General features: G+C 37.6%; 1 protein-coding gene across 2 annotated transcripts in view; it reads right to left on the bottom strand.

Moving 5' to 3' along the window:
• The window catches only part of TLK1 (tousled like kinase 1), a 117,319-nt gene that overhangs the window by 49,786 nt on the left and 44,722 nt on the right, over positions 1-22,811 (bottom strand). For both annotated transcript variants that reach the window (XM_007534537.2, XM_060177719.1), the window contains 2 exons: positions 16,987-17,058; positions 4,439-4,514 (listed from right to left, as the gene is read on the bottom strand). In XM_007534537.2, the coding sequence (XP_007534599.1) occupies positions 4,439-4,514; positions 16,987-17,058 (148 nt within the window). The remainder of the gene's footprint in view (positions 1-4,438; positions 4,515-16,986; positions 17,059-22,811) is intronic.

Here is a 22,811-nt window from a genome sequence, read left to right as displayed (position 1 = left end):
CCTCTCATCACAGCAGGACAAATAAAAAAACAGGGTAGGGTTCGGGTTGGTGGCGCACCTGGTTGAGAGCACACGTTACAGTGTGCAAGGACCCAGGTTCGAGTCCTCCGTCCCTACCTGCAGGGGGAAAGTTTCACAAGTGGCGAAGTAGTGCTGCAGGTGTCTCTCTGTCTCTCTCAAACCCTTCCCTCTTTATTTCTGTCTCTATCCAATAAATAAATAAAAGATAATAAAAAAATTAAAAAGGGGCCGGGCGGTGGCGCACCTGGTTGAGTGCTCGAACCAGGATCCTTAAGCCAGTTCTTGTGCTTTGGGCCACGTGTGCTTAACCCACCGGGCTGCCCGACTCCCAGGACTCAGAATTTATGCCTTATGGCAAACAATGGGCTCTAAAACATGTAGTACATGTATAAAATCATATGTGATTTATGAGTTCAATTTACAAACTTAATAATATATGTATTTAATATTGAGTGGCCTAATTGAATGACAGTACTATTTTTCTGTCTTTTCTAAATAACTCTGTAGTCTAATAAACCCCACCCTTCCCTACATGGCTCAACTCTGGTTTATGGTTCTTTTAAAAGTGGATGAGTAAAACAGTAAAACAGCTCCCTTGGATAGTGAGCTGCTTTCTCATGTGCATCACCCAGGTTTGAGCCTGGCCCAGACTTCATTGAAGGAGGCTTCGTTACTGTGGTATCTTTCACTCTCTGGGTGTATTCTCTGTCTCTATCTTAAAAAAAAAAAGTTGGGGAGGAGGATGAGTTAAGTTTTTGAGTATTTTTATTAAAGATCTAGAGTACTTATTAAAAAAAAAAAAAAAGTTGTAGGGGTCAGGAGATAGCTCTCACAGTAGAGTACACACCCTGCTATGTGTGAGGCCTTGGGCTCAATGCCCATCACCATGTTGAAGCACCCACTATCCCAGGAGCTCCATATAGATGACAAAGTGAGTAGTACTGTGCTCTCTTTTCTATTTCTTTCTCTTTCAAAAGTAAATAAATAAAAAGATGAAAGACTGAGCTTAGAACACAATCTAGTGCAGCTCCCAAAGACAATGATATGGATAACCCTTACACATATAAAAATGGAAATACCTTACAATCCAACAATACTAAGGCAGGCACATACCCAAAGGGCATAAAACAATAATTCAAAAGAATACAAGCACTCTATGTTCATAGCCACACTATTCACAATAGCCAAAACATGAAAGCAATCTAAATGCCCACTGACATTTGACTAGATAAAGAAGTTGTGTGACATATATTCAGAAGAATATTACTCTGTATTTGAAACAGCAATAGTATATTGTTGAGAACAAACTGGATGAAACTGGAAGTGATTATACTAAGTGAAGTAAAGAAGTTAAAAACAACTACTGGTGCAAGGACCAAGTGTAAGGATCCCGGTTCGAGCCCCCGGATCCCCACCTGCAGGGGAGTCGCTTCACAGGCGGTGAAGCAGGTCTGCAGGTGTCTTTCTCTCCCCGTCTTCCCCTCAATTTCTCTCTGTTCTATCCAACAATGATGACATCAGTAACTACAACAACAACAATTAAAAAAAAAACCAAAACAGCAATGATGAACAACAAGGGCAACAAAAAGGGGGGGGGAAGGCCTCCAGGAGCAGTGATTTGTACAGAACCCCAGAAATAACCCCGAAAGCAAAAAAAACCCAACAACTACTGGATAGTTGTACTCATGTGGACCATCTATTAGTCTCTGTAAAACTATTATCATAGCTATCAAGAAGGAAGAAGCAGTTTGGCTGGCAGGTACAGTGAGTTAGAGACGTGTATGTAGGTGTCAAACCAATTTTGAAATTTTATAGTTGGAGCCGGACAGTGATGAGTCCAGTTGAGCACACACAGTACTATGTACCAAGGACAAGGGTTCAAATTCCCAATCCCCATGGCAGAGGGTGTGTGTGTGTGTGTGTGTGTGTGTGTGTGTGTGTGTGTGTGTGTGTTTCTATCTTCTACTTTTCTCTCAATTTCTATACTATCAAAGAGGAGAAAAAACAAAAGAGAGAAAAGGAAAAGTTAAAAAACAAACAAACAGGGAGTTGGGCGGTAGCGCAGCGGGTTAAGCGCAGGTGGCGCAAGCACAAGGACCAGCTTAAGGATCCCGGTTCAAGCCCCTGGCTCCCCACCTGCAGGGGAGTCGCTTCACAAGCGGTGAAGCAGGTCTGCAGGTGTCTATCTTTCTCTCCCCCCTCTGTCTTCCCCTCCTCTCTCCATTTCTCTCTGTCCTATCCAACAACGATGACATCAATAACAACAATAATGACTATAGCAATAAAACAAGGGCAACAAAAAGGAATAAAATAAATATTTAAAAAAAAAAAAAAAAACCAAAAAAGCCTGGCTGCCAGAAGCAGTGGATTCATCATGCAGATACGGAACCCCAGCAATAACCCTGGGGGCAACAAAAAATTTGAAGGGATTGGAGAGATAGCATAATAGTTATGCAAAAGATTTTTCATGCCTAAGGCTTTGAGGGCCCAGGTTCAATCCCCAGTACTACCATAAGCCAGAGCTGAGCAGTGCTCTCTGGTTTTTCCTCTCTGTATTTCTCTTTATTTTCTTTATATTTTATTTATTTTCCCTTTTGTTGCCCTTGTTTTTTTTTATTGTTGTTGCAGTTATTACTGTTGTTACTGATGTCGTCATTGTTAGATAGGTCAGAGAGAAATGGAGAGGAGGGGAAGAGAAAGACAGACACCTGCAGACCTGCTTCACTGACTGTGAAGTGAACCCCCTGCAGGTGGGGAGCCGGGGGCTCGAACAGGGATCCTTACACCAGTCCTTGCGCTTTGCGCCACGTGAGCTTAACCCGCCTCGCTATCTCTCTCTTTAAAATCAATATTAAAAAAAAATAGTTTTGTAAATCAACATTAAGTCAACAATAATACACTTTTCAAAAAAGACTTTTTTTTTTGATAATCTTTATTTGATAGAGACAACCAGAAATCGAGAGTGAAAAGGGTGATAAGAGAAGGGAGAGAGGCAGGGAGACACCTGCAGCACTGCTTCACACTCAGGAAGCTTTCCCCTTGCAGGTGGGGACCAGGGGCTTAAACCTGGGTCCTTATGCATTGTAACACATGCACTCAACCAGGTGTACCACCACCTGGCCCCCCACTTTATTTTTTTAATTAGGGCTCAATGATATGCATGTTATTTTCCTCAGGTGCCACATTGAAATAAAGCAAACAAATTACAAAGTCATTAAGATGCAGTAATTCATATATGTAGAGAAAAATGAGGGTAAAGACATAATGACTACCAAGTTTGGGTATGACATTAGTCTTTCTAGCTCCCCCAAAACAGGAGGCATTAAAAAGTTTAACAACAGCACCAAAACAAAGGACTCTGGGAAAGGAGAGGATAAGGTGACTACTGGGATCTTTGTTGGGAGTGAGAGTGTTTTTGCAGACAACTATCATGTGATGATGAGAAATTATAACTGTGTGCTGACTACTATAAACCATTATCCTCTCAATAAAATGATTTGAAAAAAAAAATACATAGAATGAAGTAAACCAGGAAGGAAAATTATAAATATAAGAAGATTCTAGCTGAAGATGATACACAGTTGTACAAATGAGTTCATGGTCTATGGTGCTTTCTGTATGAAATTCAGTGGGAACAATTTAGTTATAGCTTATTGATCCTATGTGTATGAAAGTTAGCTGTGCAATTTAATGCACACTACATGTCTACTAAGAATATATATTCTATGTTTATAGGCTAAGTTTTAAAAATAAAATGTTTAATTTAAAAAGTTTACCAGTAACCATACACCTTCTGTAATAAAAAAATTATTTTGGTTTCAACTTACTAATTCTCATGCAGACTATAACAAAGCTCTTACTATCAATTAAATAATACTATAGTTGCAGAAGGACCTAAGCTCAGGGTGAGTGTTTTGCAGACACCTCTCACAGGGAGCTGAAAAATTATACTCAAGTGTCAACAACAGTACTATAAACCATTAACTGTCCAATAAAATAATTTGAAATAAAATAGTCTTGAAAGCACATGTACTGGAATAGCTACAGAAATTATAGACATAGGTAGTCAGGTGGTACCACAGCGGGTTAAGCGCACATGTTGCTGAGCGCAAGGACCAGTGTAAGGATCCCTGTTCCAGGCCCCGGGTCCCCACCTGCAGGGGAGTCGCTTCACAAGCGGTGAAGCAGGTCTGCAGGTGTCTGTCTTTCTCTCCCCTTCTCTGTCTTCCCCTCCTCTCTCCATTTCTCTCTGTCCTACCCAACAACAACAACAACAACAACAAAACAAGGGCAACAAAGGGAGTATTAAAAAAAAAAAGAAATCATAGACATAAAATCACTTATTTTATAATAAGTTTATTAAAATAATTAATTACAAATGCCTATTTGGCTCAGAGAAAGATATTACTTTGCTTACCCTGACTACTTTCATTCTGGTTTTCTGCTTTTCTCTTTCTCCCTCTGGATGATTCTGATTGCTTCTTCTCTGGTGTCTATAGAAAACAAATAAACAGAATTTTCATTAATAGTTTATCATGCAAAATTATTACAGTCACTACAGAAATCACTTTTATTAGCAAAGTAAACTAAGTAAATACTCCTTTTGCTCAACAGTACTCATGGAATCTAAATATGTAGCTAAATTTTATAATTTATTTAAAAGCTAAAATTTTCAATTTAGCAGTTTTTTTTTTTTAATTTCCTTCCTTCTTACCCGCCTATCTACCTTTTTATTTTATCTGTTAGGGCAGGGAGAAGTTAAGGGGGGGTGGTAGAGAGAAAGAGAGACAGAGAAACACCTGCAGACCTGCTTCACCACTTGTGAAGCATTCCCCCTGAGGGGGAGTAGGGCTCAAATTCAGGTCCTTGTGCACGGTAACTGAGTGTGCCACTGCCCGGACCCTCAATCTGGCAAACTTTTAAATAAATTCAAGTTATTGTACAAATTACTTGAAACACATATCTAAAGAATTAGGTTGAAGTTAAATGTATAATCTGCATGACATAGGGGAACTCTATCTGAGTTACCTTGCTGGGCCTAAGCACATACAATTGTGAATGTAATACAGTCTTATATATTTACCCATTTATTTTAATCAATAGGTATTGTTTCAGTAGTTACTATGCATCAGGCACTGCTAAGATGCTCAAACAACACATCTGTAAGTTCAATAATTTTAAATTCTTTCTTAAATCAAGGAAGAGAAAAATTTTAACTCAATATTCATATAACTTAACATGTTTTAAACTAAAGACATATACATTTTTAATGATTCTGACAAAACTAAATTTATTTAGAGGTATAAGACAAAAGAAGACTCCTAGATAATAATTTAATACTATTCCCAACATGCTGGGAATCTACATAATTTATGTCAAGAAAATACCTACATTACTTATGTCAAAAATGTGTTTTTCCAGAACAATTTAATAGTATATTAATTTTAAGCATGACAAAATCCCATTTGAATTTCATCTTAAGTTCTACTTTTGAATAAATAAAACAGAAATCACATGAAACAATTTCTGTCTACAAAATATAAATGGCCCCATAACATTTTCTCAAGTACATTTCAAAGAAAATTGGATCAGTGATAGATTGAGTGGCTCCATTTTAGAGGGAATATTGAATGAGTGGCTTAATTGGGGTGAACAGTTAGACTGATTTATTGAAAAGCTTTCTAAAGAACCAGTAAAATACTAGCTTTGACTGGATAGCTTCAAAAGTCAGATGAAATAGAAAGATATAATGTATATATGTAACTTACATTGGTCTTCGGATCTAAAAGTTTTTCTTTTTCATTTAGTTAAACCGTTCATCTGTTTTTTTCCTACATGCCACATTATGAGTGAAATCGGAGTATTTTTCTTTTCTGTCTGGCTCATTTCACTAGGCATAGTACCATCTCACCCATCCATGTTGTTGTTGCAAATGATAAGATTTTTTTTTTTTTTAAGAGTTAAACAGAATATCATCCTTCCTCAATCCCCTGGCAAAATTTCCCTGAATTTTAGACCTCTGTTCCCCCCCCCCCCCGCTTTGGGTAAAATACTGTTTTGTTGAAACAAAAACCAAATGCATATTATTAGTGTAAAGGCAACAAACCAAAAAAAACTTCAAAAAAAAAAAAAGAGGAAGAAAAAGAATGATAGGACTGCAATTAATTTTAAAACTATAATATGTAACTAATGTGAGGCATGAACTCAGAAATAATAAAACTGAACAAAGTATAAGATTAGAAAGTGAAGCCTAGGGTTGGGGAGAGAGCAGAGTGGTTCTGCAAAGGACTTTCATAGATGAGGCACTGAGGTCCCAGGTTCAGTCCCCAGCACCACCATAAACCAGAGCTGAGCTCTGGTCTGCCTCTTTCTTTTTAATTAAAAATAAATAAAAGGAAGTGAAACCTAGTTATTAACTCATAAAATAAATTATCTTCAATATAAACACACCATTTTATTCCTTCCTATAAATCTTACTCTTTCCTACTCTTGTCCTAGTATGAATGGTGGTGTTATTAACCTTTGACCTCACTCTCACTACACAGATTTAGAAGATCTGCTAATCCAAATGAACTATAATTTCCTAAAAAGCAAGCACATGTTTCTAAAAAAAAAAAAAAACATGAATTAAACTGAGTCCATTACTGATTATAATTCATCATGTTACTCAACCCAAGACTCACTTTTCTCATATTTTTCCCCCTCCAGGGTTATCACTGGGGCTCGGTGCCAGCACTACAAATCCACTGCTCCTAGAGGCTATTTTCCCCATTTTGTTGCCCTTGTCACCCTTGTTGTGGTTGTTATTGTTATTCTTGTTATAGCTGTTGTGGGATAGAACAGAGAGAAATCGAGAGAGGAGGGAAAGACAGAGAGGAGGAGAGAAAGACACCTGCAGACCTGCTTCACCGTTTGTGAAGCGACACCCCTGCTGGTGGGGAGCTGAGGGCTAGAACCGGGATCCTTACACTGGACCTTGCGCTTCACAACATGTGCACTTAATCTGCTGTGCTACTGCCTAGCCCCCTTCTCATCAGTTTTTAAAAATTATTATTATTATGTAACTAGAGTATTGCTCAGATAGCTATGTATCACTGTGCCAGGATAGAACCTGAAAACTCTGAGATTCAGCCATGAAAGTCATTTCCATAACCATTATGCTGTCTCCCCTAGCCTTCTCATCAATTCTAAATGTAATACAGGAGTAAGAACATTGTGGGGATTACATGAGGCATATACAAGACATATCTCATACACAGCATCTATACTATGAATCCTGTAAGTATCAGTAAGCAACAAATTATCTGGAGCTCCATTGGCACAACTGGTTAGCACGTGGTACTTATACAGCAACAAATTATCTAATCTGAATGGCTATCCTTTTATTACTACAAATATTCAAGTCACTGATGTTTCACAATTTCAGTAATGTGTTTCTTATTAAATGATTAACAACTTCTGTCCTAGTAGTTTATAAACAGCTTACAAGGCTTGCAAATTAAGGGGCAATTTTTTTCTCTTAACAAACATTTATGGAGCAGGATGGAAGCTCACAGTGTAGAAAGCACATGTTAAGATGCTAAAAGACCCAAGTTCAAGTCCCTGGTTCCCCAGCTTCTCGTGAAGAAGTCCCACAAGCAGTGGAGCAGGGCAGCAAGTAGTTTTGCTTCACCTCATCATCTTTTTCTGTCTCTCACCCTCAATCAAAAAAAGGGAGTGGGATAGCCATCAGAAAACAGTACAGCCATGCTGGCACCAAGCATAGTAATAACCCAGACAGCAAAAACAAACAAATCAATCAACTGTTTTTTCTTTTGTTTTGTTGTGGTGGTGTGGGATAGAGAGACAGAAAAAGATGATGGGAGATTAATGCTACCCACTGAGCCGCCTTCCAGGACACTTTTGCGAGGTTCCATGCAACTGAGTTCTAGATTACAAACCATAGACCTGCAATCTAAGCCCTGAGTATTACATCACTAACCTTCAAAGAAATGTACACTGCATAGTTTTTCAGTCCTGCATTTAAATAATCTGAGCAACACCTATATTAAACAAAACAAAACTCAGGAGTTACTACGGCCAATTCTCCTGTGATACTTGCGTCTACACGAACCTATTTGAGAGTTTATAGTAATGTGAAACTTACCAAATAACCTTTGAAATTACTTATCACTGAGGAATAGTTTTGAAACTACACTCCAGAGATAACCTAAGAAGGTTTTTATTATTATTTTAATATCAGGATTCTATTAGACCTATTTTCGAGAATTTGAAATATTTAAAAAGGTTTGAGAAAAAAAAAAAATCACTGGTCAACACTAATGATTTCCCAGAAAATTCAACTGGCATCAAACATACAAGTTTGCGTTTGCACAGATTTTTTTTTTTAAACACTCAAGTATTTGATGCAGATTTTAAAACATTACTGCTCTCACTGATGTGATTTCCTTCTTTTCTTCCCATGTTTTGCATCAACTACATTAAAATTGACAAAGTAAGGGTTAATATAGAAGCAAAATAGCAGGTTTCATTTAAAAGCACAGATAGAAATACAGTAATTATAAAAATGCAAAGAATTCCAAACTACTGTGGACTAGTGACTAGAAGGACACTGAAGGGTTTGTACCTGGGTCTTTTAAAAGGCAAACCATGCACACTACCCAGTGAGCAATCTCCTTGGCCACCCACTCTAAAGTTAATCATCACTGGAAAAAGACCAAAGGAACTCTTTAAAAAAGTCATCAAAGTGAAGTTGCTGTATCATCAGGATTAGGACAAGTCATATATATACTTTCACAGGCAGCATTCATCAATTTATATTATATTACATTACATCATGATAGCTCACGTATTGAGTCATCCGAAATGTCATGACATGTTTTCTATGCAAAAATGTGTCATGACTTTTCCAACAAGCCCATATTTCCTACTTTGGGGGTAGGAAACATCTGGCCCACAGGTCATATGTCATTTAGTTTGGCCCTGCCAATGCAACTACAGGCAGGGCTCAAGATTCAATAAATCTCACAGTTTTCTTATAACTATATTAAGTGCTAAAGTTTAAGTTGATAATTTTGTGTGCCCCACAAATGACGTTATAAATATCATATAGCAGAAAAAGGTTCTCCACACCTGTCCTACATTTTCACTTTACAGAATCTCTCAAATTAAGAAGCTATTCTTGATATAAATTTTCCACTCAGAACACACCAAGATGATAATAACATAATATATTAGAAAACGCACTAGGTTATAAGAAGTTCAACAGTTTGCCATGGTTACTTAGTTATTTTAGAAAATGAGGATTATTCTTAGAGAAAGTAAAAGTAAAATAACTGCATTGCTGACAGAGAAGTACACCTAACCTTTTTAAGTCTTGATAGTATAAAATATTAGAAGTCAGTAATGTCAATTTGTGCTGGATGCCCATGGACATCATGGATTAGCAAATGTGATTTCTACAGGTCATTTTAAATTTAATTATTCCCCCCCAAAGACCTTTTTTCCCCCCAAGACTAACTAGAATTATTTACCTAGTAAGTGACACAGTATGTTCATTATACAGATAGAGCATGGCACAATAGTTGAGAACATCAGTTTAAAACAAGATAGACAGGTGTCCAATGACAGATGAATGGCTAAGCAAACTGTGATATACACAGTGGAATACTACTCAGCAGTGAGAAATGAAGAAGTCATCTCCTTCCCCTCATCTTGGATGGAACCTGAAGGAATCATGTTAAGTGAGATAAGCCAAAAAGAGCAAGACAAATATCTGGTGATCTCATTTAGAGATGGAACTTAATAAGCAAGGGTAGAAAGGGAAAACAAAAAGTGAAACTTGGATTGAGTATGGTGTATTTCACCAAACACAGGACTCTGAAGAAGGGAAGAAAGGATGGGGGAGGAGAGGGCGTTAAGGTTGTGGTGCATGATGGTGGAAAGGATCGAAGTCGGGGCTGAGATGTCCTGCAAACATCTATCACAGGGAGATAAACTGTACCCGTGTGCCAACAGCTTTACTATAAACCACTAACCCCCCACACCCCTGAGTAAAACAATTTTTAAAAAAAGAAATTAAGGGTGGTCTGGGAGGTGGCACAGTGGATGAAGCATTGGACTCTCAAGCATGAGGTCCTGAGTTCAATCCCTGGCAGCACATGTACCAGGATGATGTCTGCTTCTTCCTCTTTCTCCTCCCATCCTTCTCATTAATAAATAATTTTTTAAAAAAAGGAACTAAGAAAGGCACTGTAAAATTAGAATTTTGTCTCTGTAACTACCTGTGGGCAAATCAATCTCTTAGATTAATTACAGTTTGTTTCTATGCTCAATGACGGGAACATAAGAGTTGTTCGTAAGCTTCATAGTTAACATGCTAAAAGCACCTTCTCTTCTTCATTAATGGAGTAGTTCTTAGGCAGAGATTGACTTCCATCCACAGAGGATATATATCAGCATCTGGTGGTATTCTGGGAAGCCCAGGAGAAGGACAAGTATGCTGCAGATATTTAACTGAGGCAGAGATGATGCTACTCAGGACAACTCCTTCACCTCCATCCTAAGTGTACACCCCCCACCCACCATAATGATAAATAAGAATGATTTGTAGCTGGCATAAAAAATAATGGTATTTCAAATAATTCTTACCCCCCCCCGCAATGATAATTCTTATTTATCATTGCGGGGGGGGGGGGGTAGGGGGTGTACAATTTTAGTTGTATGCTACAACTAAAGAGATGTTAAATTATTCATTCAACAAATATTTGATATGCTTCTACTATGATCAAGCACTATTATATCAAGTTCGCTTTCAATTTTAAAATGACTTGATACTTTTCTCTGCCAATTTTGTTTTTACCAATTAGGTTAGAATGTCCTTGCTCTGAAAAGTACACAGACACAGTAAAGACACTTAAAATGATGTATTAATGCATGGGGGGGGGATGGAAAGGAAGAAGGGGGAGAAAGATGGAGGGGGAGGGGAAGGAAGACAGAACATGAACCATAGCATCACTCTGTACTGTACAATGGAATGGAATTTGGGATCATGCAAGTCCGGTGCTCTAATACTGTGCCACCACCGCCCCCGCACAGTTGCTCAAATGCACTTATAAAAGGAAGCATATAACAAGTGCTTCTTTATTTGCTAAATATATGACTTAGGAATCACTGGAAAGATGATTAAAACAGAGATAATATTAGCACTTCCAAGCAGGGAGCCTGGATGTTTTTACTCTGCAAAAGCTCCCCGAATTATTCTGATAAACACATTCTTTCATCGTTTTGAAGTCGACATAAAACCTGTATTAGGATTTCAAGTTCATCTGTCCTTAGGACTGACTATCAAAGATGTATATATTCAAGCAGAATAGACCCACCCTCCTTTTCTTGCTATGAAACCTATTAGACACAATATGCTGTGTCAGACATTAACTTCTAGTTGAACAGAATTCCAGTGAAAGCAAATAGTCCTTTAATATACAGTGGCTGATTTATTACAGCTTTCTCTTTCTAAATAAAATGAACAGTTGCTTTTCCCTTTCTTTTCATACAGAGTTATCAAACTCTACTTTTAATGTCTAGCAGAATCTGAGAACCTGTCAGAAATGTCATACAGACCCATGAGCCCTTGGGCACATTAAAGTTCCTGAACATTCAAGTTTGAGAATAGTGATCCTGGGTGACAACAACATCAGTAACCAAAGTTAAGACAATCTTAAGGAGAAGTCAAATATACAATGTAAACTTGAGAACACTATACTCAGAATTATAGCCACTTTAAGTTTTTTCCTGACATTAGACCTTTGGGATTTGGAATGTCAGTCACATTCCTTGGCTAAGTCACCTTCCCAAAAACTTAGGCTTCACTTTTCCCCAGTCCTATCCTCTACACTGACATGGCGAAGTCTTTTTCACCTCCACCTTGTCTTTTGTCCACTGCTTTATTTTATTTCATTTATTGTTGTTGTAGTTATTATTGCTGTTGTTATTGATGCCGTCATTGCTGAGTCCTTGCGTATTGTAACATGTACACTCAACTAGGTCGGCCACCACTCAGTGCCTTAGGAAGCTTTTCAAGTTTCTTAGGTATCTAAAATGCAACTGGGCTAAACACTTACTGCCCTTTATCTTGAACCATACTGCCTGTCGTAATTTCATGCAAAGAATATAAGTATATCCTACGCTTTCTGTTTGTCTTCTTTTCATACTTTTCCCTTACCCTCTGGTATATAATCATTATCTTCCTTTTCAAAAATTATTTATTATTTTATTCTCTTTTGTTGCCCTTATTGTTGTAGTTATTATTGTTGTCATTGTTGTTGGATAGGACAGAGAAATGAAGAGAGGAGGGGAAGACAGAGAAGGGGAGAGAAAGATAGACACCTGCAGACCTGCTTCACCGCTTGTGAAGCGACTCCCCTGCAGGTGGGGAGCCGGGGGCTCGAAGCAGGATCCTTACACGGTCCCTGCGCTTTGCGCCACATGCGCTTAACCCGCATCATTATCTTTCTTAGTAATTCAATATTCTCCTCTTCTTTGAAGAAGATCTTTTCTTCCCTGCCCTCAATTGGGAGTTAGGTGGAATTAAAGATTTTTGTTCTTTCATCCTAATTGTATCTTATTTTTACATCTATTTTCTTTCTTGGGCAAGGGGAGTGGATTATTGTAGCAGCTGTTGACACATGGGTACACTTTCTCATCTCCCCATGACAGGCGTATGCAAGATACTCTCACCCCCAACCTAGAGCCTTTTCCACAAGCACGCACCAGGACTAAAAGCACGCCCAGCTCTGACCCTTCCACACCTTCCCCAGAGTCCTTTGCTTTGGTACAATACACCAAACCCAGTTCAACTTTTACTTAGTGTTTTCCCTTTGTGCACTTGTTTCTTAAATTCCACCAATGAATGAGATCACCCACTATTCATCCTTCTCATTTTGGCTTATCTCACTTCACATGATTACTTCAAGCTGCAGCCTACACTATTTACAAAGCAGTCTGTCTCTAATAGACAGTGATCCTATATCTTATTCATCTTTGTAATCTCTGTGCACAAAGATTATAAGCACAAAGCATAAAGATGAGAAGATCAAAGATATATAATAAAAGCTTACTGAAAATTCAGTGAATTTTTGGCCTACTGAATAGACCTAGAGGAATGCAGAACAAAGATGAATAAAACCACTATCCTATTTAGACCTAGATACTCTCCTCCCCTACTTCCTATTTCACTTCCCTCAATCACTCTAACTCTAACCTTGTCAAATAAAGTAAGAAATACAAAAGGTAGATAAGGGCAAGAGACCAGCACATTTTAATGCCCTTTTGGTCAGTATCAGTGCATCCCATCATCCGGGGCTCTAGTCAGGGAATCCTTGGATTCCCATATAGATAAGATATAGACCTTTAACAGATCCCTCTCTCCACCATCACTAGTTATCTCTATCAGGAACAACATCATAAACCCTACTGTGGGCCTCTACAAGACCTTGTCCTCAATGTTGAACAATAATGGTAGAAAGTGCCCCATTCTCCTAAGGGAGGCTAGGTCAACATACTCTGCCACTTGAGGAAGACTAGTCCTGAAATGAGTGCAGCCTAGAATGTTCCTAGCTATGACCATAGAAAGTGACCTCAGATCAACAGGGATGCAGAGGTTACACAGGTTCTTATGCTAAATAAGAATAGACATGGGCCCGTAGAATATACCTAAAATAGACTTCCTAGCTTCTTTCAACATAAAGACCCCAATCTCATCTGCTATACACTTTACTTACCCTGATTATTAAACAAATTGTTCTGCTTTATATCATAATGCTTTTCAGCTACCAAGTTGCAGATGCTACCATGACACCAACCTGACTTCCCTGGGCAGACAACCTCACCAATGTGTCCTAAAACCCCACCTCCCCGGAGCCTTACACCAGCTGAGAAAGACAGAAACAGGCTGGGGATATGGATCGATCTGCCAATGCCCATGTCCAGCCGAGAAGCAATTACAGAAGCTAGGCTTCCCATCTTCTACACCCCACAAAAATCTTTGGTCCATACTCCCAGAGGGATAAAGACTAGTGACCATCCCAATATATGGAAGGGCATATGGAACTCTGGTGGTGGGAACTGTATGGAATTGTACCCTTCTTATCCCACAATCTTGTCGATCATTATTAAATCACTAAAAAAACAAACAAAACAAAAAATAAACTATCTTCCTATCCAACTGAGTGATTTCACTAACAAAAGGAAAAACAAACAAAAACCTGTGTTTTGCAATTCTATATCTACAAATAAAAGCCAAGTTCACATCGAGAATAATTTATATATAAAGTAATATACAAAATTCAGCTGAAGTAGATCTAATCAATGTAACAGAGAATATCAGTTGTTTTCCGATTTTACTGCTGAGAGAATAGCAAGGTTCTGAATGTCTAAAATGAGTAGTGGGCAGGAAGACAAAAAGTAGAAAAAGAATAGTAAACTCCAAGTGACACAAATCCAAACAGGGAGCAAACACAATGTCAAAACTGATGAACCAGAATAGCAGGACATGCTTACTATTTTATCTTAAAAATGGAGACAAATCCCAGGACAGAAAACCTAAAGAGTAGTAAGTAAAGGGTCGGGCAGTGGTGCTCCTGGTCACACATGTTACTATGTGCAAGGACCTGGGTTCAAACCCACACTCCGCACCTGCAAAAGGCATGCTTCACGAATGGTTAAGCAGGTCTGCATATGTCTATCTTTCTTGCTCCCTCTCTATCTCCTATCTATGCCCCTCCAATTTCTCTCTGTCCTATCAAATGAAAATAGAAAGAATAACAAGTGGAGATGGATAAAGATAGAGGTAAAGAGTTGTTACTTAAGAAATAGAACTTTAGTAACTTTTCTCCATAAAAACTATTATTTAATGCAGTGACTAAGAGAATGGGTTACCCAAAGAATAAAGTGGTATCAGAAGACAAATGGTATGCTGCACAATCTTTGGTGGTAGGCTTTCTGGGAAAATGCAGGAGTACTTCGATACTGCAACTATTTTAGTGCACAATAACTTTACTTAATAACCTACGATTATCTGTATGAGATTTTATCCCAAGAGAATTCATTAAGGTGCTTAGTATGGAAGTAAACCTGAGAATTATTCCCCAGGTATGTAGAACTGCAAATGGAAAGACACCCTCCCCCACAAAAAAAAGTTACTTCAAATTCTAAGGAAAACATAATCTTGCAGTTATTTCCAAAATATTGTGTCACTTGACTTATCCACTAATTTATAAAAGTTCAAGACACTGAACAGCAAAACCCAAAAGATTTTTAAGATCACCTATTGCTGACTCAAATGTCGAAATTCCTATTCAAACAAAGCTAAGTATATCCAGTAGTTAACAAAATTGTGTATCACTGAAAATGTCACTATGGTCTTTAAACCCAACATTTTAACTAAAAATATAGCCAAAAGTGATTCTTGGAGTTCTTTAAAAGAGAGTGGTATTTTCTTACAGACTATCCCTCCCCCGCCACTGGCAGGGAGGGGGAGAAAAGCAGAGAATTTATACTGCAAAAATGGATAACGGTAAAGAAAATTAGATAGAGCTACTATAGCTGATCTTTTTATTTTCACTGTGCTGTGTCATTTAAAAAGCCTGCCCCAGATACCAGATTTGGTGAACAGAAAAGGTGAATATCTAAAATCATGTTATTGTCCTTCATAACACAGAAATCTATGAAAAGGGAGGCATGTGAAATAATAATAGACCCAAATCTGTGGAAATATCAAGAAATGTTCCAAAATCCAGGACATATTAAAAGTGAAAACATTCTTGATATAATTTTTAGAAAACTGCTTTGACTACAACTGAACCTAGCATTTTAAGGACTTAGTGTAAGTGTTGTTAACTTGGAAAAAGCTAAACTGACAACCTGGTGCTACAGGGGCTACTAACGCTTACCTCAAGGTAACCTACTGCAGATAAAGTCCCGTCACTTGCACAGTCCTTTCAGCTGCCTGCCAGTTGTCTCTGTGGAAGGGAAAGCCTGATGAGTGAGAGCCCTATGCCACACTCCTCTGGAGTGTCTGGGTGTCTCAACAGAACTGTGCACCACTATCTACCAAGAGATTCCTAAGTGTTTTCAATAACACAGGGCTTAACAAGATGCCACCTTTGATACTCCCTTTCTACTGAACACCAAAAGCAAATGGCAGAGTGTTACTGAGTACAAACAGCTTATTGGTACATATCATCAAGGTGTTATGTATCTAGACTAACCCAAGCTGGGGGGTGGGAGGGGAGACTTAAATGAGTCAAGTAGAAAAAAGTTAACGATGACAAGGAGCACACGCGCGCATACAAACACACATTGAAAAGTAGACAGAACTCAGTATCTGAGAAAATATTATAGGCTGTATCCATACACAAATACTATTAATAATCATCATAATAAAGTAATATTGCAGCATAAATAAGTGAATGCTAAAGACCAAAGAACTTTCTATGTACACATTAAAAAAAAAAATTCCAAGTATCTATCGTGCACACGTGAAGTATTCTATCTATACCATGGATCCAAATGCTTACTTGTAAAAATCTCAAGTATTTCCTCAATAGGGTAAGGGAGTGGGAGGGGAGAGGAATTTCAGACACTTTGAAATGTGGAAAGTAAAAAACCATCTTTCATCTCCTAGAATTAGGAAATGGCCAGTACTATCTTCTTTTAAGAACATTTATACCACTACTGTACACGTTTCAACTATAGAACAAAACTATTTTCTTCTTAATACCAAATACAATCTTCAGTATGAATTCTATGTTTTATAAGGCAGAACAAAATGCTACTACAAGAAACTTAAAAAACATTAACCTTTAGCACATGGATTGATAAAGAAAAAGAACCTATTTAATCAAGAAAAGATTATTCTATTTTTTGACTATAACAGCAAAGTTTTTTTTAAATGAAGTTACTTACCTCTGATTCTTTGTCACTTAAAGATCCCAAGCTTCCAAAACTGTGATTAGAGCTTTCATTATTTGTTGAGGCCTGTTAAAAAAAATAATAAAAATAAAAATGATGCAACTTCATTTATTTAAAAAAAAAAAAAAGATGTGTGTTATGAGGGGGAGCGGGACCAGAGCACTGCTCCATTCTAGCATCTGGCAGTTGGGAGTTTCACACAAGTCCTATATTCTAATGCACTGACCTCTTTCTCTCTGACCCTTAGTAGCCAATCATTTCTTTTAAGACATATTACAAAGTAAATATCCTATCTTTATAAATGAAAATAAAGGACCATTTCTGTATGCAAGGAAATCAAATGAAGTAAAAATTAAAAAAAAAAACAAAACCCTAATTTCTTAACACTATAAAAATAGCTTGGAATTCTTTATGAAGTTCTGCTGTGTTTCAGGCACTGACTTGTATTAGCTTAGTTTTCAGAAAGCCAAATTCAGGGTTGTAGGAACTGGGCTATTGTTAGGATAGTAAGATCCTTAAAATTACTACTCAATATAAAAAAGCAAATGCTTTTGGGCTGGGTGGTGGTGAACCCAGTTGACTCCACAAGTTACCATGTACCAAGGAAACAGGTTCAAGCCCCCACTACCCACTTGCAGAGAGGAAGCTTCATGAGTGTTAAAAGTCTACAGGTGTCTTAACCTTTCTCTCTCCCTCCCCTCTCAATTTTTCTCTGTCCTATCAAATAAAATGGGGGCGGGGAGTAGTAACAGCCACTGGGAGTGGTAGTTCGCTAGTGCAGGAAATGAGCCCCAGTGATAACCCTGGCAGCAGTAAAAATAAGTAGATAGATAAGTAAGTAAATAATGCAAATGTGTCTTTTGGCCAAATGTATTAATTGTACTACTTATTTCCCTTTGCAACATTATCAAATTCCATTATGTCCCACAGAAATTCCTTTGCCTCTCCTTCATAACAAGGTATTCCCAACCTTTTTTCCTTTTACATTTAGCCTTAAAAGGAAATATTTTATCATTTTAACCGTTTTTACTCAAGGGTCCTACGTTTCCTTTACCTTTTAATTGTGACAAAAGACATGGCCTGTGGGGCCAGGCGGTGGTGGCACACCTGGTTAAGTGCTCACGTTACAGTGCACAAGGACCCAGGTTCAACCCCCGGCCCCTATCTGCAGGGGAAAGCTCTGCGAGTGGTGAAGCAGGGCTGGAGGTGTCTCTCTCCTTCCCTATCTGCCCGTTCCCTCTCAGTTTCTCTGTTTCTATCTAATAATAAATAAAATAAAAATTTGAAAAAAGACATGGCCTATCATTCTATATGAAGGTATGTACTATCTTTCCAACATGGCTTCTGTGTTCCTTATTAGTTTGTGGACTACTTTGGACTATCGCTGTGGTAGAGCAATGTCTTCCAGCAATACTTAGATCAGAGGCTGACAGCTGTCAAAGAGAGATGAACTTCCTATATTAAGTTAAGTCAGCTGATTTCCTTAAAATTTCAAGAGTACCTATTAATCCTTCTATTGAAAAGTGGCAAATTGGCCTTTGATTACCATTAATCTCTACGCTGACAATTTTAAGCAATTCTGTATGTTTAATACTCTGTTGGACACCCTAAAAATTGTCTTCACAAAGCTACACAATTTTAAGCAATTCTGTATGTTTAATACTATCTTGGACACCATAAAAACTGTCTTCAACACAAAGCCACACTCTAGAGTCAAACATTGTTTAGAAGTATAATCTAGGACAAGATAGTCAAACTTGGAAAAATACATGCGGCCTCGAGCTTGAGCCCTGGCTCTGCATATGGCAAAGTGATATTCTGGATTTCTCTCCATTTCCATAAATAAAAACTTAAATCTGGGATACGGAACTCTGTGGTGGTAACTGTGTGGAATTGTATCCCTCTTATATCTTGCCGATATTTTTTATTTTATAAATAAATTAATAACAAAAAACATAAATCAAAAAAATTTAGGGGTAAATTAGAAAGACTCAGGAACAATGGAGGCAGTGGGACTATTTTTTTTTATTAATTATTATATTTACTTATTTATTGGATAGAGACAGCCAGAAATCAAGAGGGAAGGAGGTGACAGAGGAGAAACAGAGACACCTGTAACACTGCTTCACTGCTCACAAAGCTTTTCTCCTACAGGTGGAGACCAGAGGCTTGAACCTGGGTCCGTGCACACTGTACCATGTGTGCTCAACAAGGTGCACCACCACCTGGCCCTAACATTTTTGAGCATCCATAACTCCCCAGATAAAATATAAGTCCCAAACCCAAAGACAACAGGTAGAATAAAAATGGGTTGTAATGTTTTACTAACAATAGAGAGCAGGGGACAAATAACCACCATGGAGACCTGTACGTCATGAAAGGAAGTATAAGAAAAAGAAAGAAAGAAAGAAAAAAAGAAAGAAAGAGAACCAGATATTTGATTATTCTAAGAGTAGGCTCCAAATGTATCTGAAGATGCTGAAGTAATCCAGTCTCTGTTAACTTTAAACTGATCCTTCTCTACAGCTGGCACAATGATAAGCTACTGAATATGAACTCAAAATTGAGAACAATAGGTAAAATGAAGACAAAGGAAAGAAAACAACCAGATAAAAGGGAGGAAGGGAATATTTAGAAAACTCAGAAAGCAAGTGGCCAAAGCAACAGTTAAAAACAAAACAAAACAAATAAAAAAAAAACTGTAAGAAAAGGCATCCTGAACCACATAAAATAAGCAAGAAAAAAAAATGAGGTCAATCCCATGAAATCATTATAGAGAAAAAAAAAGTTATAAAAGACATCATTATACTAAAAGAATATCAGAAACTCAGAAACACAGCTACTAAAACAGGGGGAAATTGTAACCTACTATTTCAAGATGACCTAAAAGATCTACAGAAATAACTCAAAACAAAAGAATAACATAAATTAAAATTTTTAAAAATTAGAAATATGGTGACAAAAACTCAGATAAATATCAGAAACTGGGAAAAAAAGAAAAAAAAAGCTCCAAAGCAAAGCTGAATGAAGACAAAACACATACAAATGGTAACATTTTAAGAAAACTATTTTTTGGTTCCAAATAAATTTTATTCTTTTCCTTTAGAGAAATGGGGGGGAGGGCACACCAGATTAACTGAGTATATCAGCATGCGCAAGGACCAGCTTCCAGCCCCTGCTCCTCACCTGCAGGGGACACTTCACCAGGCAGGTGTGTAGGCATCTTATCTTTCTCTCTCCTGATCTCCTCCTTCCCTCTCAACATCTCTCTGTCTTAAGCAATAAAAAAGGGGGGGGGGGGAAATGGCTACTGGGAGTGGTAGATTTGTAGTGCTGGCACCAAGCCCCCAGCAATAATATAGGTGGCAATAAGAAAGAAAAAGGAAAAAGAAAAAAGAAAAAGAAAATTGGTGGTAACTTTAATGGGGATGGCATTGAATCTGTACATAGCTCTGGGTAGAATGGTCATTTTGACGATGTTAATTCTTCCTTTCCAAGAGCATGGGATACCTTTCCATCTCTTTTATATCTTTTATAAGGTATTTTATATCTTTTATTCTTTGAAGAGTGACTCATAGTTTCAGTGTACAAGTCTTTCACTTCCTTTGTGAACTTTATTCCTAAGTATTTGATTGTTTTGGTTGCTATAGTCAAAGGCATTGATTTCTGGATGTCTTCTTCTAGTTTAGTGTTTGCCACTCACTGATTCTTGTATACCGATTTTGTAGCCTGCCATGTTACGATATTGTTGAATAATTTCCAGGAGTTTTCTACTACATTTTTTGAACTTTCTATATATACAATCTTATCACCTGCAAATAGTGATAGTTATTCTTTTCCAATCTGAAGCCCTTTAATTCTTTTCTCAGGCCTAATGACCATGCCTTCTATTTGACTGGAGAGGGAAAGCTTTCAGGTTCTCAACCACTGAGAATGACGGTGGCTGTAGGTTAGCTGTATACAGACTCAGCTGGTTTGAGGAATTCCTCATCTATCTCCATTCTTTTTACTGTTTTGATCATGAAAGGATACTGGATCTTATCAAAGGCTTTCTTGAGTCTCTTGAAACAATCATGTGGTTTTTGGTTTTTCTTTTGTTGATGCAGTGGATCACACCTACTATTTTATGTATACTGAACAAGCCTTGCATCCTTGGGATACCCAATCTTCTTAATATACTGCTGTATCTGACTGGCTAGAATTTTGTTGAATATCTTGGTGTCTATATTCTGTAGTATTTTTAAAAAATTTTTCTTTTAGTTGTATTTCTGTCTTGCTTTTGGTGTCAGGGTAATGTTGGCTTCGCAGAAGGCGTTAGGGAGTACTTCTGTATCTTCAATGCTTTGGAAAATCTCTAGTTTAGTTAATAGCTCTTCCTTAAAGTTTTTGTAGAATTCATTTGTAAAATCATTTGGGCCTGGACTTCTGTTGTTGGGGAGGTTTTTGATTATTGTTTCAATTTCTTTGGTTGCAATTTCATGTTTTGCAGTTCCTTCTGGTTTAGTCTAGGGAGGGTATATGCTTCTAAAAACTTAGTTATCTCCTACAGTTTCTCTAGTTTGGTGGCATATAATTGATCATAGAAGTCTCACATGATACTCTGGATTTCTATGGTGTCAATTAAGATTTCTTCCTTGTCATTTAAGTTAGTATTTATTTGGGTTTTCTCCTTTCTTTTTTTTAGTAAGTCCAGCTAAGGGTCTCTCAATTTTGCTCATTCTTATCCTTCCAAAGGATCTGTCCTAGGGGGCTGAGTGGTGGTGCACTGGGTTAAGCACACATAAGAAGCACAAGGATTCAGGCTTAAGCCCCCAGCTCGCCACTTGTAGGGGTTTTCACTTCACAAGTGGTGAAATAGGTCTGCAGGTGTCTCTCCCCCTCCTCTCTAAATTTCTCTGTCTTTATCCTAAAAAAAAAAAAAAAAAAGGCTGCCAGGAGCAGTGGATTCATAGTACTGGACCTGAGTCCCGCCCCCCAAAAGTGATAATCCTGGGGGGGGGGGGTTTGTTCTTAGCTTCACTGGTCTTTTGTATGTTTTGTTTTCCATGCTGTTGACTTCGGCTCTTACTTTTGTTATGCTGCTCATTCTGCTTGCTCTGGGTCTCCTTTGTTCTCCTCTTTCTAAACCCTTCAGGTGTAAAGTCAGGTTATTTGAGTTTTTCTCATATTCTAATATATGCCTGTATGACTGTGAATTTCCCTCTTTAGCTTTAGCTGTGTCCCAAATATTGATAGCTTGTGTTCTCATTTTCATTTGTCTCCAGGAGACATTTACATATTGCATTTTAATTATGGAAAAACATTTTAAAGTCAAAACAAATGAAATATAGAAAGAATTTGAAAAAGGAAAAATGAAGCAACTAATACCCTGACATTTAGCAAATGAAGTCCTTGAAAAATATTAACAAGTGAAAAATCTCAACTCACAAGAACTTCCTTAACTTTTTAAAGAGTATAATGGTTATGTATTTTAAAAAATCCACTTGTTTGCTTATATTACTGATTTAATGACAGTTTATAAGATTATAGGAGAATAGTCCCACACCACATTCACTATCAAATTTTGGTGCCTTAACCCCCATAATACCCCACAATGATTACCACCATACTTTTTACAAACTTTTAAAAGATAGTTTGGATTTTTTTTTTTACAAGTTCATGTGTTTCAACTCTTTATATTGCATATGTGAACAAAACCATCCTATACTTATCTTTCAGAGAAATGTAGGTCATTTGGTAACAGATATAGACTATAATAATAAATACAAAATACTGAAGGATAAGATTCCTTGACTTTACTTCTTTCCCTGTCCTCTACA

Source organism: Erinaceus europaeus, chromosome 18, assembly GCF_950295315.1.
Source record: "Erinaceus europaeus chromosome 18, mEriEur2.1, whole genome shotgun sequence".
Classification (NCBI taxonomy): domain Eukaryota; kingdom Metazoa; phylum Chordata; class Mammalia; order Eulipotyphla; family Erinaceidae; genus Erinaceus; species Erinaceus europaeus.
Note: the sequence above shows the minus strand (reverse complement) of the source record. Positions and strands in the feature narration are given on the sequence as shown.